This window comes from Oncorhynchus keta, chromosome 24 (assembly GCF_023373465.1).
Source record: "Oncorhynchus keta strain PuntledgeMale-10-30-2019 chromosome 24, Oket_V2, whole genome shotgun sequence".
Lineage (NCBI taxonomy): Eukaryota > Metazoa > Chordata > Actinopteri > Salmoniformes > Salmonidae > Oncorhynchus > Oncorhynchus keta.
In genome coordinates, this window is record NC_068444.1 from 29,091,165 (window position 1) to 29,115,058 (window position 23,894).

The 23,894-nt window shown below is 41.7% G+C and overlaps 1 protein-coding gene across 5 annotated transcripts; it reads right to left on the reverse strand.

The window, feature by feature from the left end:
* Positions 1 to 2,883: 2,883 nt before the first annotated feature.
* LOC118402948 (TOM1-like protein 2) lies at positions 2,884 to 22,738 on the reverse strand. Of its 5 annotated transcripts, none has more exons than XM_035801337.2 (14): positions 22,631 to 22,738; positions 21,888 to 21,972; positions 21,053 to 21,281; positions 19,164 to 19,298; positions 18,869 to 19,066; positions 18,625 to 18,741; positions 18,180 to 18,313; positions 17,961 to 18,009; positions 15,592 to 15,763; positions 15,263 to 15,386; positions 15,009 to 15,087; positions 6,695 to 6,754; positions 6,210 to 6,246; positions 2,884 to 6,126 (listed from the first exon to the last, which is right to left on the reverse strand). In XM_035801337.2, exons 1-14 carry the CDS (start codon positions 22,680 to 22,682, stop codon positions 5,984 to 5,986), a joined length of 1,614 nt encoding a protein of 537 aa, XP_035657230.1. In that variant the 5' UTR covers positions 22,683 to 22,738; the 3' UTR covers positions 2,884 to 5,983. The 5 variants fall into 5 exon arrangements, with proteins under 5 accessions (XP_035657230.1, XP_035657228.1, XP_035657231.1 ...); XM_035801335.2 differs by having other exon boundaries at positions 21,888 to 21,993; positions 22,631 to 22,697; XM_035801338.2 differs by lacking the exon at positions 6,695 to 6,754 and having other exon boundaries at positions 21,888 to 21,993; positions 22,631 to 22,697.
* Between the last annotated feature and the right edge of the window lie 1,156 nt (positions 22,739 to 23,894).

A 23,894-nucleotide genomic window follows, 5' to 3' on the forward strand; every position in this document is an offset into this window, starting at 1 on the left:
TTGGAGAAAAAAGGGGGATGCTTGCAAGCCGAAGAACACCATCCCATCCGTGAAGCACGGGGGTGACAGCATCATGTTGTGGGGGTGATTTGCTGCAGGAGGGACTGGTGCAATTCACAAAATCAGTCTTTTGTTAAAGTTAAAGCTTGGTCACAAATGGGTCTTCCAAAAGGACAATGACCCCAAACATACTTCCAAAGACGTGGCAAAACAAAGTTATTGGAGTGGCCATCACAAAGCCCTGACCTCAATCCTATAGAAAATTTGTGGGCAGAACTGAAAAAGCATGTGCGAGCAATGAGGCCTACAACCTAATTCACCCAACTTATTGTGGGAAGCTTGTGGAAGGCTACCAAAAATGTTTGACCCAAGTTAAACAATTTAAAGGCAATGCTATCAAATACTACTTGAGTGTATGTACACTTCTAACCCATTGAGAATGTGATGAAAGAAATAAAAGCTGAAATAAATCACTCTCTACTATTATTCTGACATTTCATATTCTTAAAATAAAGTGGTGATCCTAACTGACCTAAGACAGGGAAATGTTACAAGGATTAAATGTCAGAAAAATTGTGAAAAACTGAGTTTAAATGTATTGGGCTAAGGTGTGTGTAAACTTACGACTTCAACTGTACGTCCCAAATGTCACCCTATTCCCGCTGTTGTTTTTACCAGGACCCATAGGGCTCTGTTAAAAATGTATGCACAAATAGGGTGCCATTTGGGACTCAACCTCAGACAGAACAGAACATCTTGTCCAATTCAACGTTTGATGAATCAATCTGAGACATCCACTTGTTGTTGCAGAGTCAAAGTTATGTGAACCAACTTCAAGAACGTTATCTGTAACCACATCTAGGGGTAAACAGCAGGCTGCTTCAAAAAGATCCTGGATCACAGACACACCAACTAGCATATTCACATCATATTGTCCCATATTTCAGAGTTCACACTTCACAGCAGTTGTGCTTTGGGTGAAAATAAAAGGATTCATATGCATTTACCATGAAAGGATAGATGAGAAGACCGACATCATAATATAATAATAATAATAATAATAAGATGACATGATAGAGAGCAGGATATTCAACAGTTTCAGAATGTCAGACATTGACTTTATTTCATTCTTGCTCGCAATTGTAAAGACTGAATTACACAGCGTGTCATCACGACACAGCTCTGTGTTGCATGGAAGGAGCATTGCACACCATGTACACACACATGCAATGCAACTACAATGCATTGCAGCCCTGGTCAGCACACACACACACACACGTCAGTTTTTTGCTGCTTTGCTATGAGTGAATGGGCCGATTGATGTTAGTTGGTCCCAGTCCCGGTCCTTTCCAGCGCTGCTTGCACATGGCCATTGGCCTCAAACCCAGTTTGGCCAGCAGGGGCTGCTCACAACCTAGAATAGGAACTGTTGTCATGTTTCCATTGAAACTGAAGGGAGAGAGTAGAGAAGCATACTTTATGACATTCATTCTATTTCGTTTTTTACACTGCCGCAATCAGTGGGTTCTACCACAGATTAAATGTTATCAGTATCTTTGGTACTACTACCTACTGCAAAGATCCATTGTCCCGGTACCCCTGTATATATAGCCTCACTACTGTTTATTTATTTTATTATTGTTGCTCCTTAATTATGTTTTTTTCTATTCATAATTTTAATTTAATTTATTCATTTTTTTTTAATTCGGCGCATGGGACAAATACAAGTTGATTTGATTTGAGCAGCACATTGAAAAGGGGAGGGAAGAGGGGAGGGGCAAGACACACTTGAGGTTGATAGAGGCTGGCTGACTGTAGGCCCACTTGTTTTTCATTCATGTTGTTGGTGTAAGTAGGCTTATGCTGTGCTTAGACTGCTCCCTCTACACACATACTTTAATCAAGAGCTCCTTGGTTTTAATAATTGAATTGATTTAGAAATCTCTGTATCTATTTCAATCAGTGAGCGTGCAGAGGCAGCTCTCCTCTCTCAGATGTCCCGTTATCACCATCACATTACTAGACAATACTCAAGTACTCAATCTCTTGTGGCATTATCACACGTGGTTCTTAGGTTAAGAATTCATAATGGTTTTGATCCCTCTAGTTATTATAATGAAAGTGTTTTGGTGGGATCGTTCAAATCATACACATTTTCCAAAATTACAGTGCATAGCGTAGCCTTAAAACAAGGATTGTTTTACAAAATTGAGATATTTCATATTAGATAGGCTATTCACTGAATTAACGCACTCTGAAAAAGACATGCATATTGCCACAAGAACAACACCCATCCATCGCAACATGATATAGATTCATACAATGCAAATAATATTAAGATTTACCTTCTAAAGTGAAATCCACACGGTTATGGAACAGAATGGAACTTGTGGACACATGTCCTCACATGAAGTCAGCAATCATGTGTAAAACATGAGTTGTACAATATAGCACACCCCTCTTTTTGACCGGGCAAATACAGCAGGCAGAGTGGAGCAGAATGTGAAGAGCCAGCCATGTTCTAGGATGAGGCGATCCTAAACGACCAATGGGAGAGCCCCTAGACGACTGTCAGTTAGGGCCTGCCCCCCCAAGGAAGGAATGGGGCTGAGAAAGAAAAATGGCCAAGGGGTGAGGATTGGAGGGGATACAGTGGTTCCACAGCAAGATGAATGGTCAGGGGTTACTATAGGCCAACTTACACTAGTGTACTGTCTGTGAGGCACAAGCCATGGCAACGATTCCTTCTGCTCCACAGAACTGCACAGTAATGTACTAGGATTTAAATCGTGCACCGCACAAGTGTCAGACGAGGTGACAGACTTGAATCAACATAAAACTATAGTATGAAAACAAACCACTATGAAATAAAGTTGGCGCATATCACATACTACTATAGTGTTTTATTGGAGTTCAACACATGCATGAGTCAAACAATATAGAGCTAGATAAAGTCAGGAAACAGCAGCAGCCAGCACACACAAACATAAACATCCCCTTATGTTTTACCATACACACATATTCTTTCTAAGAGCAGGCTTTGAGGTGACCACCTGGCAAGATAATATTTATATTTGCCTTAATTATACAAGATCATGTATAGAACCATAGTTCCACTGAGCAAGCCAGACCAATATCAAGCTATACATTTTATACTATGCATATTGGATTGCACACACAGCAATATATTTTTACTCCTCCAATACATCAAATGTACAGGGCTGTCTCAGCGTAGGGCAACAGTTGTACACACACACTTAAAGTATTCCATTCAGAGAGATGGGAAAACCTTTTAATAATGTGCAATGTCAACATTTCTATCAGAGTCTTTCGTTTAGCAATGTACTGCTTGTTCGTCAAACCATGGAAAAAATGTAACTCAATAGGGTTCTTTGCTTACAGTTACAAACAAACAAACCAATCAGAGTGGACACTTGTCATAAATAGTGACATTAAAAGTTACTGTAGAGTGAAATTCATCTGGAAACATTTACATAATCTTTACCATTGAATCAGCATAAGAAATTATCAAACTCCATAAAACAGCAACAAAACATGTTTAACACACAATTAACATGAAAAACCCTAATCTCTCCCGTGAAGAAGTCATTCTACTTTTGTACAATAAAACAATTTCAAAAACAGAGATCAGAAAAAAATCATAAATAAATTATTCCTACACTTGTGAATATTTTGCAACATTTTCCATTGATTACAGATATGTTAAGTATACCAACCCGCTCAACTAGATATTTTAACAATAAAATAAGGGTAGAATAAGGTCGTGAGTGACTATCAAGTGTTACAATCACCATGAATTTAAAACAATGTATGAAACAGCACGTGTATTATCATCATCAAGAAAGAGAATACAGATCTCGGTTTGCAATACTCAATGTTCTTGCTCATACTAGTAAGTAGTGTTACCGTTTCTGAAAACATGAATGTCACTTTTTCTAAATGGCGAGTCTCTCACTCAGCCTATCCCTCTTTTCAGCACCGTCACCGTTTTGATCAGCGGATTAGCCCAGAGCTAACTGGCTAGCATCGGAGTGACGTGCCAGAACAGCTAGCAAGCCAACGAGAGACAATAACAGAACATGGTACATAAGAGTCCAGGTGATTAAGCAATAAAATAAACAACATTTGACGCTCCAACCAGAGACCAAACAGATCCCCTTTCCTATATTTCCTTCATGATATTCATAACCATCCCTTCTATAGGTTCATTTTACCACATTCACTTTGTAAAACGTTGGACCATAAATTATGTTATTATTCAATACCAGACATACAATGTTCAGTCTGTTCAGGTTGTAGTGAAGACTACTAAAACAGGGCTTTAACAAGAAACGGTTATCTTTCTCAGACTGACTGATACAGTGTTACGCCTGACTGAATCTTACAGTATGATACGGTAGTGCATTCACTATGGATGTGATGCAATCATGCTTAGGCCACATGACGACATCTAGACAATGCTTTCCCATCAGCACTGTACCTGTACTGGTCCTTCAGCATATGGATACACAGAAAATCATTGTCAGGTAAATGGTACTACTTATTTGTTAAGATAAACATAACACCTCATTTAACATAACAGTGCATTTTCTTAAGTGATGTTCATTATTTGTCTCACTTAAAAGAAACATCAAATGGAAATTCATCATCTGAAAATAAATCAGAAATTGTATTTCAAATCTCCAAAGTAACATTCCAGATAATCTTCTAGAATTCTAAAATGGTAAAATAGATCAATCTCTAAAGGCATAGATAAGAGGATAGCATCAATCCCTAGAAATACTTCATCCCTTGAAAGCAAAATGCCCTGTAGTGTAATTCTGTAGTGGACAAATCACATTTCCACTTCCCTTTTTGGGTAAAGGCTGTGAAATGTTATATCCAGGCAGACATACTGTAACAGGCTCCAATGCCCTCAGAACAGATCTCCCGTCATCCACCATTTCTTTCCCTTATTCTGCTTGATTGAATATACACACAGCGATTCTACATGTCATTATGTTACAGTTATACAACAAAGCCACACTCAAAACCATGAAGTTCAATTGATGAAATAAGACAACCAGTCAGGAGACAGAAAATATCGACTAGGAATTAAACGCATAGTAAAAACATACAATGATCCAGCATATTTCCCATTAATATATCTCATCATATTTTAACGCTACCTTCCCCCATCTGACCTACAATAAAACAGGTTAACAATAATTGTACCTAGTTTTCATTGAATTCCCTTTGACGACCCTTCAAGGGATTGAAGGGTGGATGGATCTGATAATGCATGCACTAGATTTGGGGACGACAGGATAGGGATGGCTTCTTGCTGCCATAACGGAGCAGAATATGGGTAGTACTGTAGGTTGGGTATGTCTCATATTACCCTTCAGAAGAAGACCAGCCCCGGGACAGGGTGAGCTGCTGGTTTATAAAGATGGCCGTTGTTGTTGATACTCCACAGTTCTTCAGAGGCTGGATACTGTTCCAAACCATCAACTGTTAGATAAGGAATGTTGATTATGGAATAACGAGGCGGTCTTCTCCCGAATTAAGCTGGTCTCTTTCTGAAAGAGGGGGGGATATCAAAATCGGGGGTTCCCTTTGTAGTGTAGTAAATCAATGCATTGCTGGGTAGTAGAGGGTTAGTTTTGAAGGTAGAGAGAACCAGAGGGGGAGGATGAGAAAGTATGTGTGCTTGTCACAGATAAAAGTCTGGGGACTGAGGTCGCTGGCCAGGTCAGAAGTTAAGGTTAAAAGGTCTACTAAGCGAGGGGTTTTCAAACCTCTCCTCTGGGACCCACAGTCGTTCCATGCGTTTGAACTATTCAAGAGCTAACACACCTGATTCAACTTGTCAACTAACTATCAAGCCCTTGAATAGGTGAAACTACTCAGCTAGTTCAGGGCTAAAACTAAATTGTGAAACGTCTGGGAGTCCCCGAGGAGAGGTTTGAAAACCACTGTACTAAGCGAACAGGGCGTCATCTGGTCTTTCAGCCTTCTTCTTGAGTGTGCCTGTAGTTGCACCAGGGTCACCACTAGGGGGCGAGGGGAGGCTGGGCACCGTCTCTGCTGCCTTCGCCCGCTCCTCCAGAAACTTGTCAAACTCTAGAAGTGGAGGAAGAGAGGGATCAGAGGAGAAGAGGTACGCATATTACACATGCTAGCCAGAGGTGAATCATGTTTCCTACCTTCACTGGTCACCCCCTCTTCTCCCTCATCTCCTTGCTGTTGAAGAAGTGAAACAAAGTTACACATTTGTCCCTCACTGACCAAAGTGTGGAAACTATTTTAAGGACAATCCGAACTTACACAACCACCCTCAACACAAATCCATTTACGTTAGAGAAGTTCAATAAATACAAAGTATTACCACATTCTTACATCAAATGAATTTAGAAAAAACACCCATGCACCAAAGAGGACAGAAACCCTTCAATACTGAACTCATTTGTTCAAGCCAAGACACACCGGTAGTATTGAAGTCTACACAGGTAGCTACAATGGATCAGACACGTGATTGGTCAAGGATGAGGAAATGTGTTGAAGGACAAAGAAAGTGGAATGTGTTACAATTAGATTTCTGAAGAACAAGCAGTCCAACAGTTGAGGGATGCAACAGGAATAAAAAGGAGAAGAGAAAAGAAAAGGCAGAATAAAATCATGATGGTCTCACCAAGTCGGTACACAGCCACTCCTCTATGTCATCCATGACAGAGGATTGGCCAATGGGAATCTACAGGGCAACATCATGGACAAACGGTGCAAAAATAAATAAAAAATAAAAAAAATCCCAAAGAAAACGAAACAAATGGTAGAGAAAACACAAAAAGAAAATCAACTTAAATATAATTGAAATATGATGCAAAACCAAATACTAGAAACTCAAAAAACGAACAAAAATGCTAACAAACCACTGCATTTGATAAAATGAGACAAAGACCTCTGCCATTGATCAATGACATGAAGAAGTACCAATGGCACACATGAAACAGAGAGCCATGTGAAGGCTTTGCAATGCCATGCAGTGACAGTGAATATGAACATCTTGAAGGCTGTATGAAACTATGTGGGTGTGGGATGGACATGCATTAGATGAAACTAGTCTGAGTTAGTGTAAGCTTTGGAAGATTGGTTATAGGAGGCCAACAGCGCACACACACACACCACGGCCAAGCATTGAGGAAAATAATGTATTGCCCATAGGGCTGACCCCATTTAGTCGACTGGTCGATTGTTTGGTCGATAGGCTGTTGGCCAAAAGAGATTTTGTTGTTGGTCGATCGCAAATGGATTATTTTATTTTTTTAGGGCACACGAGAAACCTGTGATTCACGCCCGTCTCAGTGAGTGGACTAATCCATTGTGCAGGCCGCGGGGATGGCACAATCCATCACTAAGGCTGATTATACAGCATACTCATTAGACAGGTGCACCTTGTGCTGGGGACAATAAAAGGCCACTCTAAAATGTGCAGTTTTGTCACAACACAATGCCCCAGATATAGCTCAAGTTGAGGGAGTGTGCAATCGGCATGCTGACTGCAGGAATGTCCACCAGAGCTGTTGTAAGAGAATGTAATGTTCATGTTTACCATAAGCCGCCTCCAACGTCATTTTAGAGAATTAGGCAGTGCATCCAACCGGCCTCACAAATGAAGACCACGTGTAACCACGCCAGTCCAGGACCTCCACATCCGGCTTCTTCACCTGCGGGATCATCTGAGACCAGCGACCCAGACAGCTGATGAAACTGTGGGCTTGTAAACCCAAAGGATTTCTGCACAATCTGTCAGAAACCTTTAAGAGAAGCTTGTCTGTATGCTTGCATTCCTCACCAGGGTCTTGATCCGACTGCAGTTTGGAGACGTAACCGACTTCAGTGGGCAAATGCTCATCTTCGATGGCCACTGGCATGCTGGATAAGTGTACTCTTCACAGATGAATCCTGGTTTCAACTGTACTGGGCAGATAGCGTGTATGGCGTCGTGTGGCCGAGCGGTTTGCTGATGTCAACGTTGTGAACACTGCCCGATGGTGGCGGTGGGGTTATGGTATTTGCAGGCATAAGCTACGAACAACAAACAAAATTACATTTTAAATTGATAGCAATTCAAATATAAAGTGGGTATCGTCAGACGGGACAACAGTGTCTCCCGACCCCTCCTGTCTCAGCCTCCAGTATTTATGCTGCAATAGTGTGTGTGTCGGGGGGGGGGTCAGTCTGTTATATCTGGAGTATTTCTCCTGTCTTATCCAGCGTGAATTCTCTCGCTCTCTAGCAGGAGCAGTAGAGATACTCTGAATGATCAGCTATGAAAAGCCAACTGACATTTACTCCTGAGGTGCTGACCTGCTGCACCCTCTACAACTACTGTGATTGTTATCTGTGACCAACAGATGCATCTTCCTATTCCCAGTCATGTGAAATCCAATACTTATTTAAAATGACCAATTTCCTTATGGTTCATATAACTCAGTAAAATATTTTACATTGTTTCATGTTGTTTATATGTTTGTTCGGTGTAGCTTGTTATCTTGATGTAGGCCTATTTATCATTGTAAATTAAAAAGTCATGTTCCAAATACATTTGTAGATAAGAGCAATGGAAGGGTGGATTTATTTTCTGCTCCATCTGTCAGAAAAGGGAGTAGGTGTACTAGTTATATAGGGCAGGTTGTAGGATGACATTATGAAAATATTCTGTAGTTTTAGTCCCTAGAGAGGAAAACTATGAAGTGAGAGAGATAATATCCAGGCCTTAATTGGAATAACATGAAACCTGTTTATTTGAGAGCTGTGAAGACATGTCTGCAGATGTATTTACTAAAGATTCCCATTAGCTGCTGCTAAGGTCGCAGCTGGGGTCCAGCAACATTAAGGCAGTTATATACAATATTACACTTAACACATTTCACAACACATGAGGGGTGTTCCCTCAGGCCACTACTCTTATCACATATCTACAATGAATCCCAAGAGACTGCTTGCACATCCTTGTATGCCATTATGTGTATTTATGTAAGCAAAATGTTGTATACAATACAAAACATACTACAGCTTCAGCAGGCCAATCCTTCTCCTAGAGGTATGCAGGCTTCTGTTCCTAAAGGAGTTGATAATCATGTGCATTATTGCTGGGCTGGAATAAAAGTCTACTCACCCAGTAGATCAGGGAGTGGAGCAAGGTTGGCCCCCCTCGCATATGGACTTTTTTTGTTCACCAAGTAATTATGCTTTCATAATAGCCTACTTACTAAGATGTCTAAAATGTACAAACACGTTAGATTGTACATTTTGATTCATTGAAGTGAAGTGTTTCATCTGGTTTTAATTGTTAACTTAAAATATTATTCAAGATGAACTAGTGTTAATGTTCATTCATCACAGATCACAATTCTGCAAAAACAATTCTCTAATTTGTCTGTGTTGCTTCCTCAAATGAACATTACCTTTGTGTCCAGTTGTGAGCTCTCCAAATCGCTTTTATTTGATTGTCACCGTCTCAGGATATCAGCCATGTGAACCCATTGTGCAGCTTATCATAATGTCATGCCTCACCAATGCAGCCATAGGCCTACAGTATGATGTCATAACTGGCCTAACGGATATGTGCAATCAATATACCCATTGTCATTGTACATCTGAAGCAGAGAACAGCTAAACTCAGTTTCCATATTGATGAGATCGATAATGCATGAGGCTAAGCATGCATGATCATAATTTCCTACATGATGATTTTTATGACGAAATTGTCTAGTGCAAGTACAACCCTTGCATTCTAGGTACAGTACATGTTTTAAAAAGCTGGCTATTTTTAGGCTAATTAAACATGTTGAAAAATAAAAATGTTGCGTGAGGAGATTTGTAATTCTACCTCGTTTACTTGCCGAGAATGATTTTAGAACACAGAGACAAAAATCTGAATATGAAGAATGGCATGGAGGATTGCAGATGATGTTGATCAAATCAAATTAAAAAATTTGCCACATGCACCAAATACAACAGGTGTTCAACTTACAGTGAAATGCTTACTTACATGGTGGGTCAAGAGATTTGCAAAGCTACAATTTCCTTTACCAAAATGACCCATTCATGTGAAAGGTAGGCCTATTTATTTTACAGGAAGTAAGCTACAATTATCAATGTCATTAGACAATGAAAGAGCCATAAGATAATGAGAATCATAATGTTAAGATACCATAACCCAATTAGTAGGATATTACATGGGAAATGCAAGCTTTGTAAATTATACACTGTTATAATTTGTGTTACTGGTGATTTCTATCCTTTGGTGGGAAATCTCACAATTTGTTGACTTTGATTATAGTTTTGATGTCTAGGTTGCTTGATGTTCATAGCTAGCTAGCAGCACAAGCAAACATTGATGTGCAAATCTCGTCACCCAGCATCAACAGCAAAAATCTCTGCAATCCTCCATGCCATTGACATTAAGATTTTGTCTCTGTATTCTAGCAAAGCAAAATCATATAGAATTGGAAAACCCGACACAGCAATGACTTACGTTCCTCCATCTGCTTGTCAGGAAATAAATGACAGGTGGAACTGTTCCATAAAAGGACTATTTTCAAGCAAACATCTGCCCCTCGCATGATTGGTTAACAGCTGCGGTGGTCGCGTGTAATTTGCATAAAGTAGAACTGAACTTTATCGCGCCCCTCGCCTTCCCACAATTCCCTGTGCTGCGCTCCCGTTGAAAATGAATGGGGGTGGCACTTTGTCTCTGGCGAATTTGGAAGCGGTGTAAACCCTACCAATACATACCGTAGCTTCTTCATACTCTTATTAGGCCAAATTAAGACATGTCGAAAAGGTCTGCAGTATGGCAGCATTTCATTGTAGTAATGGATGACGCCAAAAAAGTGGAATGCAAACTCTGCAAACAGCGGTTTGCTTACCATAGTTCGACAACGAATATGACATATCACTTGAAAACAGTAAGTTAGCATACTTTGTTTTTCTAGTTGCATGCTAACACAGTGACAGGGTTTATATGCATGTGAACATCTCCAAATAATGTAATAACAATGGTATACATAATTAATTCAAATGTAGGCCTACTTAAATTTTAAACTTCGTGTATTTATAGGCGCATCCCCAGTACAACACGAGCGCCTCCACTGCTAGCTCAGGTTTAACCCAAACCAACTTGGACCAGAATTCCCCAATCTCAGAAAAAAGAAAGAGAGAGATAACGGATGGTATCGTGGACTTCATTGCGTTGGACATGAGGCCCGTCAACCTGATAGAGGGCGTGGGATTTAAGGATATGATGAAAATCTTGGAGCCTGGTTACACTGTTCCCAAGAGAGAGACTGTTATGCATGCTCTGACAGCGAAATATGAGACCACAAAAGAGAAGGTTTTGGAGTCTATCAAAAACAGCCAGGCAGTAAGTTTTACAACCGACATGTGGACCTCACTGAGGATGGAGTCATACATGACCGTAACTGCCCATTTCATTACGGAGGCCTGGGGACTGCAGTGTCTTGTGCTGGAGACAAAGCAAATGGAGGAGAATCACACCGCCGCCACCATTGCGCAGAGACTTGGAGAAGTGGCCGACAAATACGAAATCCCAGGATGTAAAAGGGTCGCTGTGGTACACGACAACGCCGCAAATATGATTTTGTGTGCAGATATACTGGGGCGGGAGGAGAAATGGGCAGGCGTTAAAGGAATCAGATGTGCTGGACACACCTTACAGCTGTGCATCAACGCCACTCTCAATCAAGACCACATCTGTCGCACTGTGGTTGCAGCCAGACTCCTTGTGGCTCATTTTAAGAAGCGAACAAAAGCCAGAAAGGGACTAAAGGAGAAACAAAAAGAACAAAAGGTGGTTGAACATGTCCTGATCCAAGACGTTTCCATGCGGTGGAATTCTTCTCAGACCATGTTAGCGCGTCTGATAGAACAGAGATGGCCTGTAACAGCAGTGCTCTCCGACCCCAACTACACTGGAGAAAATGAACGCAACCTTGATCTCACCCCAGCGCAATGGAACATGGCAGAGGACATTTCAAATGTGCTGAAGCCTATTGTCACCCTGACTGAGCTGCAGTCCGAGGAGGAAAATGCATCCTTATCTGCAACCATACCCATGCTGGCCAACCTCAAACGCCGTCACTTGGCACCAGTGGAGGACGACAGCCCCACCACTAAGAGTCTTAAAACAAGGCTGGTGGAGGAATCTGACAACAGATGGCAGCTCAAAGACCGACTATTTGAGAGTAGTATATACGTCCAAGCAGCAGTCGTTGACCCCCGCTTCAAGCTGCTTTCGTTCCTTGACGATGCAAAACGGGACGTAGCCTACATCAACGTGTCCCAGCTGGCCGACCGGTTGAGCGCTGAGGGAGACCGAAACAGCTCTACACCCACGGATGAAGAGGTACCCGCACCAAAAAGAAAAAAAACAGATAAGGAGCGGGAGATTGATATGCTAATGTGTGGAGATGAGGGAGAGAAAGAGTTTCCGGGGGATAGCAAAAAAGAAGTTAAGTATTATCTCCAAGATAGAACGAAAGTCGACGCTGGACCACTAGCTTGGTGGGGGAAAAATGAGGACAGGTATCCGAGGCTGGCCAGAGCAGCGAAATACCTCCTCTCGATTCCGGCAACCTCTACTCCATCAGAGCGGATATTTTCCAAGGCAGGGTTTATATTCAATAAAACGAGGAGCTGCCTTCTGCCCGAAAATGTTGACAAGCTGGTGTTCCTGTCGCATAACTTGAAAAGATTGGGGAAGTAGGCTATTAAACGGCAGCCCAGGTCTATGTGAGTAAGTAGGCTAGTCCGATACAGTTGACAGATGGAGAAGAAACTATTATGCTAAATGTTTGGAATAGCCCATGCTTATTTTTGTAGCCTATGCAAGCCATTTTATATGTTCAGCATTAGAGTTTAAGCTGATGTTGATACCATTTGGGGCTACACCTTGCTCTTTATTTTGTCATTCATGTATTTAATTCATAATTAAACATTTACTGTTTAATGTTCAACTCTGTTGATTGAATACTAGGCCTACTGGCTGTAACTGCTGCTTTTCATTATTTTAATTAAGCACAATTTAAAATAGTTACATTTGTTATGTTCTTAATTGGATATTTCCATTTTGCAATATCATATTTGAGAGAGAGAGTCCGTGATAAGCTTAGCTTTATTTAAGCTAGGCTACTGTAGGTATAATTCAGATTGTTAAGTACCATGATAAAGACATTAGAAAGTTGTTATCTGGTTGTGGTAAAAACAATAAGGCCCCTGTGGTGTTTAAGCAGAGGTCCAGAGAGACAAAAAATTAAATGCTAATTTCTAGTGTCTTGAGAAATAGACATGGGCAAATTTACAAGGCTTTAGATGGGCCTTGCAGAGTTGCATCTACTATGTATGGTACAGTCCAATCTGTTTCAGGGCCATGGCCATTCATACTGTACTGCACACCAGTGTGACATAATATACACACATTATATATTCAATTAAACAACCATTTTGTACTCCCTCTGCTACGGTGAGGAATTTCCTAGTAGATTTCTCACTTCCCATGTCAGGTTGTTACTACTGCTGCTCTACATACTGTATGGTTTGAAACTAAAACATATTTCCAACTTAGTAACCAGCCAAGTGCACAGTTAAACTGAGTTACATATAAACAAAAAAAGTAGGTATGAAAGGTCAAACAAAAGTTAATCAAGCTCCACTCTACAAAATAATCACAAAATATGGCTGCCTCTCTCCTGCATGATATGACATGGAATACACCCTCTAGACCATGGATGGGTAACATATGGGGGGGGGGGTCACAAAAATCTGCACTCAACATGAGAGGCTGAAGTAGCTCTCTGGTTTGTGTAGACATCCATTCCCACACCTGGAGTCAGGGCCGGCCCAAGCCTTCTGGGGGCCCTAGCCACCTTGGTAATTCAACCATGATTAGTAGAAAGTTTAGGAAGCTGGCTAGACAATTTTACCAATAAAAAATCATTATAAATGTAGCTCATATGGGCTAATTGAGTGACTAACAAAGAGGAAAAACTACTGATGCCCAACCACATTTCAATATTGCACTTTGTGTATTCTATTACTACAACTCTCAAAAGTAAGTTTAGCCCCCGACTGAGTTATTAAAATGTTTATTTGACTTGCTTCTAACATTAGGGGGGCATGTCCCCCTCTAAAGTTCTAAGGAAAGGGGAATGGAACAATAATCAAATCAACATCAAATGGCATTCTCTCATCCGGCAGCCTTTTCCTGACATGGCAAAATTGTCCGTAGCACAGTTCCCCACTCCTCTGCCACAGGTGTGTGGAACTGGCTCATTAGGAGTGCTGTTGTGGGACGCGGCCGATGCAGTGGCCCTCCAAGGTGCTGAACTGAATCTTCAGTGAGACCTCTCCAGCGTTGGCTAGCGGTTGCTCTCCACGGTTCTGAAAGATAATCTTCAGTGCGCCGTTGAATTGAGTCGGGAACAGGTTCTTGATATCTGACTCCCTCTTTCGTCATGTGTCTTAATTATTTCAACAGTGCGCTTAAAGCATCAGAGAAGCTCAGTGCATATAGTTAGTTTTCTTAAAACACATAGGGTGTGTATGTATGGAAAAAATGCACATTTAAATAGTTCCACCAATCGATTGGACGGCCGACTAAGATGATTTATTTATTTTTTTTACGTCGGGGAGAGCTTTTGACAGTGCATTGAATGTAAAAGTTAAACGTCATCCTTAGTGATGTTAGGGACGGCAGGTAGCCTAGTGGTTAGAGCGTCGGGCCAGTAACCGAAAGGTTGCTACATCGAACCCCCGAGCTGACACAGTACAAATATGTCATTCAGCTCCTGAACAAGGCAGTTAGCTCACTGTTCCTAGGACGTCATTGTAAATAAGAATTTGTTCTAAACTGACTTGCCTAGTTAAATATTATTATTTTTAAGTAGTGCACTTCTCAAAGGTTGGCGAGCCAGAGTACTCACCCCTCCTGCAGGCTGCCGCCTGACTTCCAGAAGAGGCAGCCCAATTCCACATACAGCATTAAGGTCCTCTAGAGGAGCTCTGCCAGGAGAGAGTTAGTGTTTAATGACCAGACGAACACAACATTCAGATAGAAATGTATTGTGTAGAACATATCAGTCATGTAGAATAGAGAATTGTGTATGCTCGATCCATTACAAGCCTAGGAGGTAAGGGCTAGTCTCTGAACGGGATACCAAGTGCGATGCGTTCTTACGTCACAAGTGTTTCGGTGGTCAGAGGCAGAGCTCCGGTCCTGATCTGGGCGAACATGTCAAAGTCGTCCTGAGGCTTACAGCTGGGCAGAGAGCTCAGAGTGCTGCTCACACTGTCACCCACATCTGAGTCACAACAAAAGGACATCAGTTATATTGTTCAGACATAATAAAATATGAATTGAATGTGTTAAGAACATGTTATATTGCTGAAGGACCTGGTAAACAGTTCAAAGAGAACAAATTAATCAGCACTCTTATAGTAGATTTGTCTTTTACTAAATAGACTTGGATGGAGCGTATGTACAGTAACAGTGTCCAGGGAACATACCAAGGCCGGCTAGCCGAGAGGCCAGGGAGGCAGGTGAGGAAGGCCGTGCAGCAGGGGTGGTGTAGAAAGGGGGCAGGCTGGACGGGGGAGTGGTGGTGACCATGTTGCTGACGACAGCAGGAGAGCCAGGGCCCAGGTCTATCAGGTTGTCCTCTGTAGCCTCACTGAGGACCTGCAAACAAAGGGGTGTGAGAGTGCACGTGAGAGAGACAAATCAAAATCACATTAATTAATTAAGTGCCAGATAAAAACAGGTGTAGACCTTAGTGAAATGCTTACTTATGAGCCTCTAACCAAAAATGCAGTAAAAAAAAAAAAAAATACAGATAAGAGATAAAACCAACAAAAGTAATTAAAGAGCAACAGTAAAATAACAACAGTGAGACTATTTACAGGGGGGGTACTGATACAGATTCAATGTGCAGGGGCACCGGTTATTGGAGGTAGTATGTACATGTAGGTAGAGTTATTAAAGTGACTATGCATAGATGACAACAGAGTGGTGGTGGTGTAAAGAGCGGGGGGGGCTGAAAATAGTCTGGGTAGCCATTTGACTAGATGTTCAGGAGTCTTATGGCTTGGGGTAGAATATGTTTAGAAGCCTCTTGGACCTAGACTTGGCGCTCCATGCGGTAGCAGAGAAAACAGTCTGACTAGGGTGGTTGGAGTCTGACAATTTTTAGGGCCTTCCTCTGACACCACCTGGTATAGAGGTCCTGGATGGCAAGAAGCTTGACCCCAGTGATGTACTGGGCCGTTCACACTACCCTCTGTAGTGCCTTGTGGTTGGGGGCCGAGCAGTTGCCATACCAGGCAGTGATGCAACCACCATGCTCTCAATGGTGCAGCTAGAGAACCTTTTGAAGATCTGAGGACCCATGTCAAATCTTTTCAGTCTCTAGGGGGAATAGGTTGTCGCGCCCTCTTCATGACTGTTTTGGTGTGGTTGGACACGTTGAAGAGAATGAAAGACCACTTTTAGGAGCCCACTCCAAATCAACTGCCAATTATATTTCCCATTAGTCACTACAACAAACAAAGCGATGAACTAGTCGCGAAGGGGAGGGGGACTACACAAAAAGGGCCCGACACCTAGCATTAGTTTTGTTCATCAATTTGACCAACAAAATGATTAGCTAGAACAGAAAGGTTCAGGCAAATAAAGCACATACGAATGTGAGAGGTCAAGGAAAATCCTAGGTTAGCTGGAGAAAAGCATGAATATGCCCATGAATGAGGAACAGTTGTAGTTTGTGGGAGTTTTGGTTAAGGGGGTAGGTACTCAGCCAGAAACAGTTAGTAAGAGAAATGCAATGAGATTTGATTGTGGTGAAGAATGAGCTGTTGTGTGCCTCTATGATTTTTCATTAATTTGTGCGCAGCGCCTAGTTACCACAGCAATGAACTTTGCACTGGGTGTTGTTTTTTGTTTTGCCTGTGTAAGAGAACCTTGAGAAAGATGGGTGGTTGTGGGGTAGGGGGTATCTTTAGACATTCGGTAGATGTTGCCCCTTAGGCACAGATCTACGATCAGTTTACCCTCCCTGAATCCCAACTTTAACCATACAGTGAGGAAAAATCAAGACTGATCTTAGAGCAACGTCTAGCGGCAACTTCATTATACTCCTAGTTTTAGAACATCTCTGGGTCAGTTACTGAGGGGGCTGTGCAGTTAAAACATGCCATATGGAGCAGATGGGAGCAGGGTCAATGTCATTCATTGATGTTTTAACAATGTCACTTGGTGTCCAAATACATGTGACATACTAATTATTGGGGTGACTTTCATACTTACCCTTGTTAACTATCCATAAAGAAAAAAATACCATTAACATGCCTGGGCAACACGCCACGGTCAGTGTGGGCATGATATTAATGGTACGGACAGCGACAGATGATCTAACATGCCTTAGCCTACATCTCTAGACAGAACAGTCAGTCTTTTAGTCAGGGTAGCCTAGTGGTTAGAGCATTGGACTAGTAACCGGAAGGTTGCAAGATCAAATCCCCGAGCTGACAAGGTACAAATCTGTCATTCTGCCCCTGAACAGGCAGTTAACCCACTGTTCCTAGGCCGTCATTGAAAATAAGAATTTGTTCTTAACTGACTTGCCTAGTTAAATAAGGGTTAAAAAAATAATTTAAAAAAGACTCAACGACATTACAGAATGACAAAACATTTGTAAGAAACAGGCATGCTATGGAAGACAAAGTATCAAGCAGAGATAGGAATAATATGATGCAAAGTATCAAATAGGAATAACATTATGCATTTGCATGCGCCAACCATGTACAAATAAGGAAGTGATGTCCTAGTTTATGTTTGTGGGGGGGGGGGTTACTGCCTATGGCCGTCACTGCTAACTCACCCCATTGTTGATACCCTGAGATGCTCTGCCTGACCGGAACCTCTCGTACCTGAGAGAAAAATGAAAATAACATATCAAAATAACTGGTACACGCTTGTTCATAACGACTGCGTTACATGAAGTCATACATGCCTCTCAAAGGAGAAAGGTGTTATTTGAGACAAATGTTAGCCATCGCTCAGTGATGAGAGATGTTAGTGTGTGTGTGAGCTAGCCTACCTGTCGTAGCGTAGGAAGATGTTGTTGAGGTCATCGTTGACGTGCAGTAGTTCCTCTGTGACCTCTTCGTTAGACACGCAGGAGATGAGCTCCACTATCCTCTGCTGCATGGCCCGGCATGTCCGGTTCAGCTCCTACGAACAGCACACAGGTTTACACACAGCAGCGTTACCCAGTCTGACATTAACTGTATAAAGGGCTAGACCCAGGGTTGTCAAGAGATCTGAAAGGATCTGATGGCATTAGTGCTTTCATGGTGAACCAACTGCAGAAAAAGGAAACTACCAGTACAAACATTGAAAGCGCGCTCTCTAGTGGCCTGTGGGAATACCCTTTTCGGTCAATCATCTTTTCTGTTTGTCAAGAAACCAGACCCTATAAATGAACTAACAATACCAGGGTCGAAGCTGACATCATACAGTCAGGAAGGGGGTTGGAGTCTAACCTGCAGGAGCTCGTGGTCCGAGGGGTCCTCCTGTCCAGGAACCATCTCTGTCAGCATCTCTGACATCACCTTGGTGTTGCCACGCACAATGTCCAGCTCACTGCGCAGCCGGCAAATCTGGACAGCAGAGGGAATAACATGCCAACTCCTCTCAGATCCAGCTCCTTGAACCTTAGAATACAAGCTATCCAGAATATTTTAAAAGCCTTTTCACAACTGTAATGGCTATTCACTGACTCAGTACCTGGTCAGGTGAGGGGTTGATAGACCCAGAGGCACCGAGGTTGGGGACCTGAGGGGCGGAATAGGTAGGAGGGACAGATGCTGCAAAGGGTGGGGCGGAGACAGCATGGGGAGGAGGCTGCTGGTGGGGGATAGGCTGGGCTGGGGGAGGGGCGGTGGCCTTCAGTGTGGCTTGGTTCACCTCAGAGCCAGTCGACAGCTTTAAATTGGAAAGAAAATTACAACAAAATAGCAGATGGATTCTCATACTCGATATAGATTAAGGAAATGCATGCAAATGAATGTGACAGTCCTACTCGTTGAGGAGTGTGGATTGGAGACAGGGTCTCCAGGTCAGACATGGGGAACTCAATGCCTTTCCTCTTCAGCTCCTCATAGATATGGACCACACCCGTCAGGTCTGGACTACTCCTGAACGCGTCAGCCCACGCCTGGGAGACGGGTTGAATGAGAAAGACAAACGCTATCTTAACCGTGTCATGTCGGTCAGTGCTTTATTCAGGTAGCCCTTTACACTCGTACCCATATACGGGTTGAAAATGGCAGATTTGGACACCGATAAACACCTTAATTGGAACACAGTGGCTGCACAGTAAAATGCTATGCATGATGTCAGCGCTCTGGCGCTGCGCTTCACAGGGAAAGGCTGTAAATTAAAGAAAACTATGTATTTTGAAAGAGACATTGAGGATTATACTAAATACTGCTTTGATGTCATAAAAGCAAGCAAAACACCCATGAGTCCAAATGTGCACTCCACATTTCCATATTATAAAACTCATGTCATAGTGTCAACGTTTATGATCACTATGTTTGATGTAGTTACAAGACATGGCGTCACCCTGGGTTGTTCTGAACAGAATTAGTCTGTCTATTGTGAAGACAATTTGCTGCGGTGCACGCACCTCAATGCACTCATGACTCATTTCAATGCGCAGTAAAATAATTATCTGTTTCCTGAATTGCATTGTGAAAGCCTAACACCGTAATATTGTATTGTATAACTTAACTAGTCGTCATGTTAGCAATAGAACAAGCTTTCAAATGCTGCCCACCTGACCCAGATTTACAATGGACTGTTTTTTTGGATTGCATAAACAATTGTGTGATGGCGGGGATGCAGAGTTGTGTTCCAAACAAAACTGCAAGTGCGCTTGCTCTATTTCCTCAAGTGCACAAGTTTTCTTTGAGTCATAAGCGCATTTAAATGACTTTGGAACTGTGCACACTTGAGGTGAGGTGTGTGGCCAATTGGAGACACCAGTTAGTCCGCTCACTCAGACCGTTGTCATTTAGTTGTCTTATGTTGCACCTATACATCATTTTCCTGGAATATTCTTATGTTACTGAATGTATCCAGAGTATTTTCAGATGTTGATGTCAACAAATGATGCGAAAAGTACAGTAATGTAAAATTAAAATCAACCGTTTGGATTCAGTCTTGTGTCAGGTGAACTGTTGTCCTCATCTTTGGTCTAATAAGCTAATAATAACTATTACTTTTCAATTGATACCATGATTATGCATATGTTTTTCATTTTTCTAGAAGAAACATTTTAACTTAGCCCTATTCATACATGTGTAGTGAATAAACTGGTCAAAGTATTTAGGTCAAGGGTGTCACAAATGACATTTACACTACCACAAAAGCTCTTGTTGGCTGAGCAAGGAAGCATGTGAGTATCTTGGGTGTATCATTACACATTCATCCTTGTGAGAAAACAGTGCCGCGTTTGTAATAACACTTGCATGTGGTCTGGTGAAAACCATTAAAGTTCCATCAACAACCGCCATCTTAGTGGGAAACTAGAGGCCACCGGAGGCAATCGGCCAGGGTTACCTAAGATCCCCATGGTAACCAGAGAACACCTGGCTGCAGGTAGCACAACACCCGAGGCCCTGCCTGAAGAACACTGGATCCCCCAGGGCTGCAGCCACAGGCAACCAACACCTTTCTCTCCTCAACTAGTTCATACAGAGCAGTACAATATACTCTGAAAACACTTCCATCTATTTGCTCAAGGACAAACTATCATTATCTCTTAACACAACTGTCAGAATACTTTAAAAAGGTGGTTTTTATCAATAAAAGCTTATTCTATTAGCTTTATCATCAAAGTTGTCACAAATTAATAAAAACATGTCATGCATAAACTCTCTCACCCATAAGTGTGTGATCCCTTACCTGGATCAAGGCGAGCACTTTGTCTTGTACGATAGTGGGAGGGTTGTTTTTAGGGGAGATGATTTTTACAAGCACGCCATCTATGAAGTCTCTGCTGGTGACGAGGGCATGAAAACGATGCCCGCAGTTCTTCACACATGTCTCCAGGACGGTGAGTGCCAGCATCACCTCCCTGTAGTTCTTGTTCCCGTTCAGCCTCTTCTTCATTGCCCTGATGGCATCCTTGGGCCTGCAGCATCAACACACAGCAAAGAGCAGAGAACAGGGTGAGATTGGGAGAAGACTGACACATGATAACTACAACATACCATCTACTACAGCGTAGTAACTGCACCACCAAGCATCATTTTGCCATTTATGTATGGATTTATGTAACAGGCAATGCTTTACTAAAAATGGTCCAGGCTACACTATAATGCAGATACATCATTAACCGTGGTAGGTGTGGCCTTCCTGATACAGAGGGCTTTAAGAAACTGATGTCATATTATGAGAAACTGGGAGTAGGGGTAAATCCACCTTCCCTAATTTACCACCCACTTATCAAACAGAAAATGGACTTCAACACTTTTACATCAAGTTTAATGGACCAGATAGCTATCCAAGCACTAGATAGTAGGCCAGCACTTGGACCAAATCCATTATTGCTTCTGATAAGAGGCAAGGCAAACAGAGCGAGAGACCTTCACAGAGAAAGTGTGGCCATATTCAGATGTAGTTAAGTCACTAGGGACAAATGATCAAGTCCATGTCACAAAGCTCCAGAATAGGTCTAACGTGTGTTTTTTAATTCACATAATTAATTTGCCTAGTTGGAATGCGCTTTTCTACTCACCCATCCTCGGTTTCATTGATGATGTCACATATTTCCATATTGAGGGCCCAGTCCTCATTCTGAAGGGAGCCATCAGTGGCTCTCTCTAAAGACAGAACATTAAATTCTGCCTCGTCAGAGCAGTAGAAAATTGTAATTTGAAAACAATATCATTTCATGATTGCAATGATCACACATGCTAACTTGTTAGCTAGCTAATTAGCTCAGTTACAGCAACGCTATACTAATTTAGCTAGCTAAGTAACTTAAGTTAGTTACCCAGTCATGTGCCTTGGGTTATCGAGCGCTAGCTAACTAATTTAGCAGTAGTCCAGCTGTCAAATACGTGACATATGGTTCATTCGAATAGTTAGTCAGCCACAGTTATCGCGACCAGATACAGACAGTAACGTTAGTTAACGTTAGCTAGCTTAACTTAAGTAGCGAGTGTAAATGAATAAAGTGCAAACGGAATATGCCCAACCACGACCTAGCAGGATTACCACGAACTATTGATTATGCTTGCATTGGTGAATATATAACTAGTTAAAAACATATTTTTTGCCAATTATCTGAAGCTAACCAGCTTGGAAATAACCAACATGAATGCTAGTCAACTGGTTAGCTTCGCTTATGGGTCGATAGCCAATGAACTTAGCTGAGTAAGAATCAAATGTCATGACGATTCAAAAATGTGAAACACGATTATCTACAGATTCCTTTCAATCACAGTTTGCTAAAAAAAAAAAAAATGTTTTACTTACCAATACAATGTCCCACCGGAGTACTGTATGGATTTCCCAAAAGGAACTCCATCTTGATCGACAACAAACAATGTGTACGATTCACTTCATGGAAAGATACAGTAAGCCTCGCCCATCAAGCAATTGCATTGGCAGAGACATCCAAGTACGTCAATCTGATTGGGTAGCATAAACGTCGATCATTACATTGCAGACCATTGTAAATTATGACAACCATCACTGCATTCATGAATCTAACAGGACTACATGAAGAAAACCTAGATAAAAAATATTTTTATGGTGAAAAAATGTTTGTGACTTATTTCCAATATGGTTATGTAAACATTAGATTTTACAATCTGTGCACACGATCCAAAGTATGTTTACATAGAAAACGTATCATGTCCACAAGCGATTTTACATTAGGATTTCAAAATGTTTGCTTTAAAAATAACAGAACAGTGTTTCTGAACATCTTTATTCTAATGCATTTAGGGTTTGATTCAAAGTGGTTTGACAAAAAAGCTGGTGATGTGTGCAACAGCTGTGTATGTAACAATAAACATGTTTTAGTCAGTTTGACCCATTGATAAATTACATTTTTACTGAAGCAACAGAAAAACTAAGTCAGCTTTGTTACAAGCTACTAAACATAATACAGTAGGAGTGAGAGAGACATCTGGGCTGAGACAGGGGGAACAAGGAATTAACATTCCTCCCCTGAAGGAAAAACACTCACTGTTTCCATAGAAACATGCAATGTTCCCAAATGTCACTGATGACTGAGAAACTGATTCAAAACACAAACTGTAGAAGAGATGGCCATCATCATACTTGGCTGCTGCCAAGTTGTACTTTATAGGGAATGAGTGTCAGAGAAGCCTGTTCCTCTTTACTGAAATTAAATTACACATCTTTCTCTTTATATAAAAGCCAACTGACATTTACTCCAGAGGTGCTGAGCTGTTGCACCCTCTATAATCACTGATTATTTGACCCTGCTGGACATCTATGAACGTTTGAACATCTTGAAGAACAATCTGGCCTTAAAGGCCATGTACTCATTATTTCGTGTGCAATGAATAATGTGGAAATTTAGCAAGTTGAGGAGACTAAACTGCTTGGAGTAACCCTGGATTTTAAACTCTCATTGTACAAACTTATTGACACAATAGTAGCTAAGATGGGGAGATGTCTGTCCATAATAAAGCACTACTCTGCCTTCTTAACATTATCAAAAAGGCAGGTCCGACAGGCCCTAGTTTTGTCACACCTGGACTACTGT

Coding starts and splice junctions, on each gene's coding strand:
- LOC118402948 (XM_035801335.2), bottom strand. CDS start 22,682: ATGGAGTTCCTTTTGGGAAATCCATACAGTACTCCGGTGGGACATTGT. Junction 21,282..21,887: donor ATCAATGAAACCGAGGATGG/GTGAGTAGAAAA, acceptor TTGATGCTGCAG/GCCCAAGGATGCCATCAGGG. Junction 15,088..15,262: donor ACCACCGAAACACTTGTGAC/GTAAGAACGCAT, acceptor CTCTCCTGGCAG/AGCTCCTCTAGAGGACCTTA.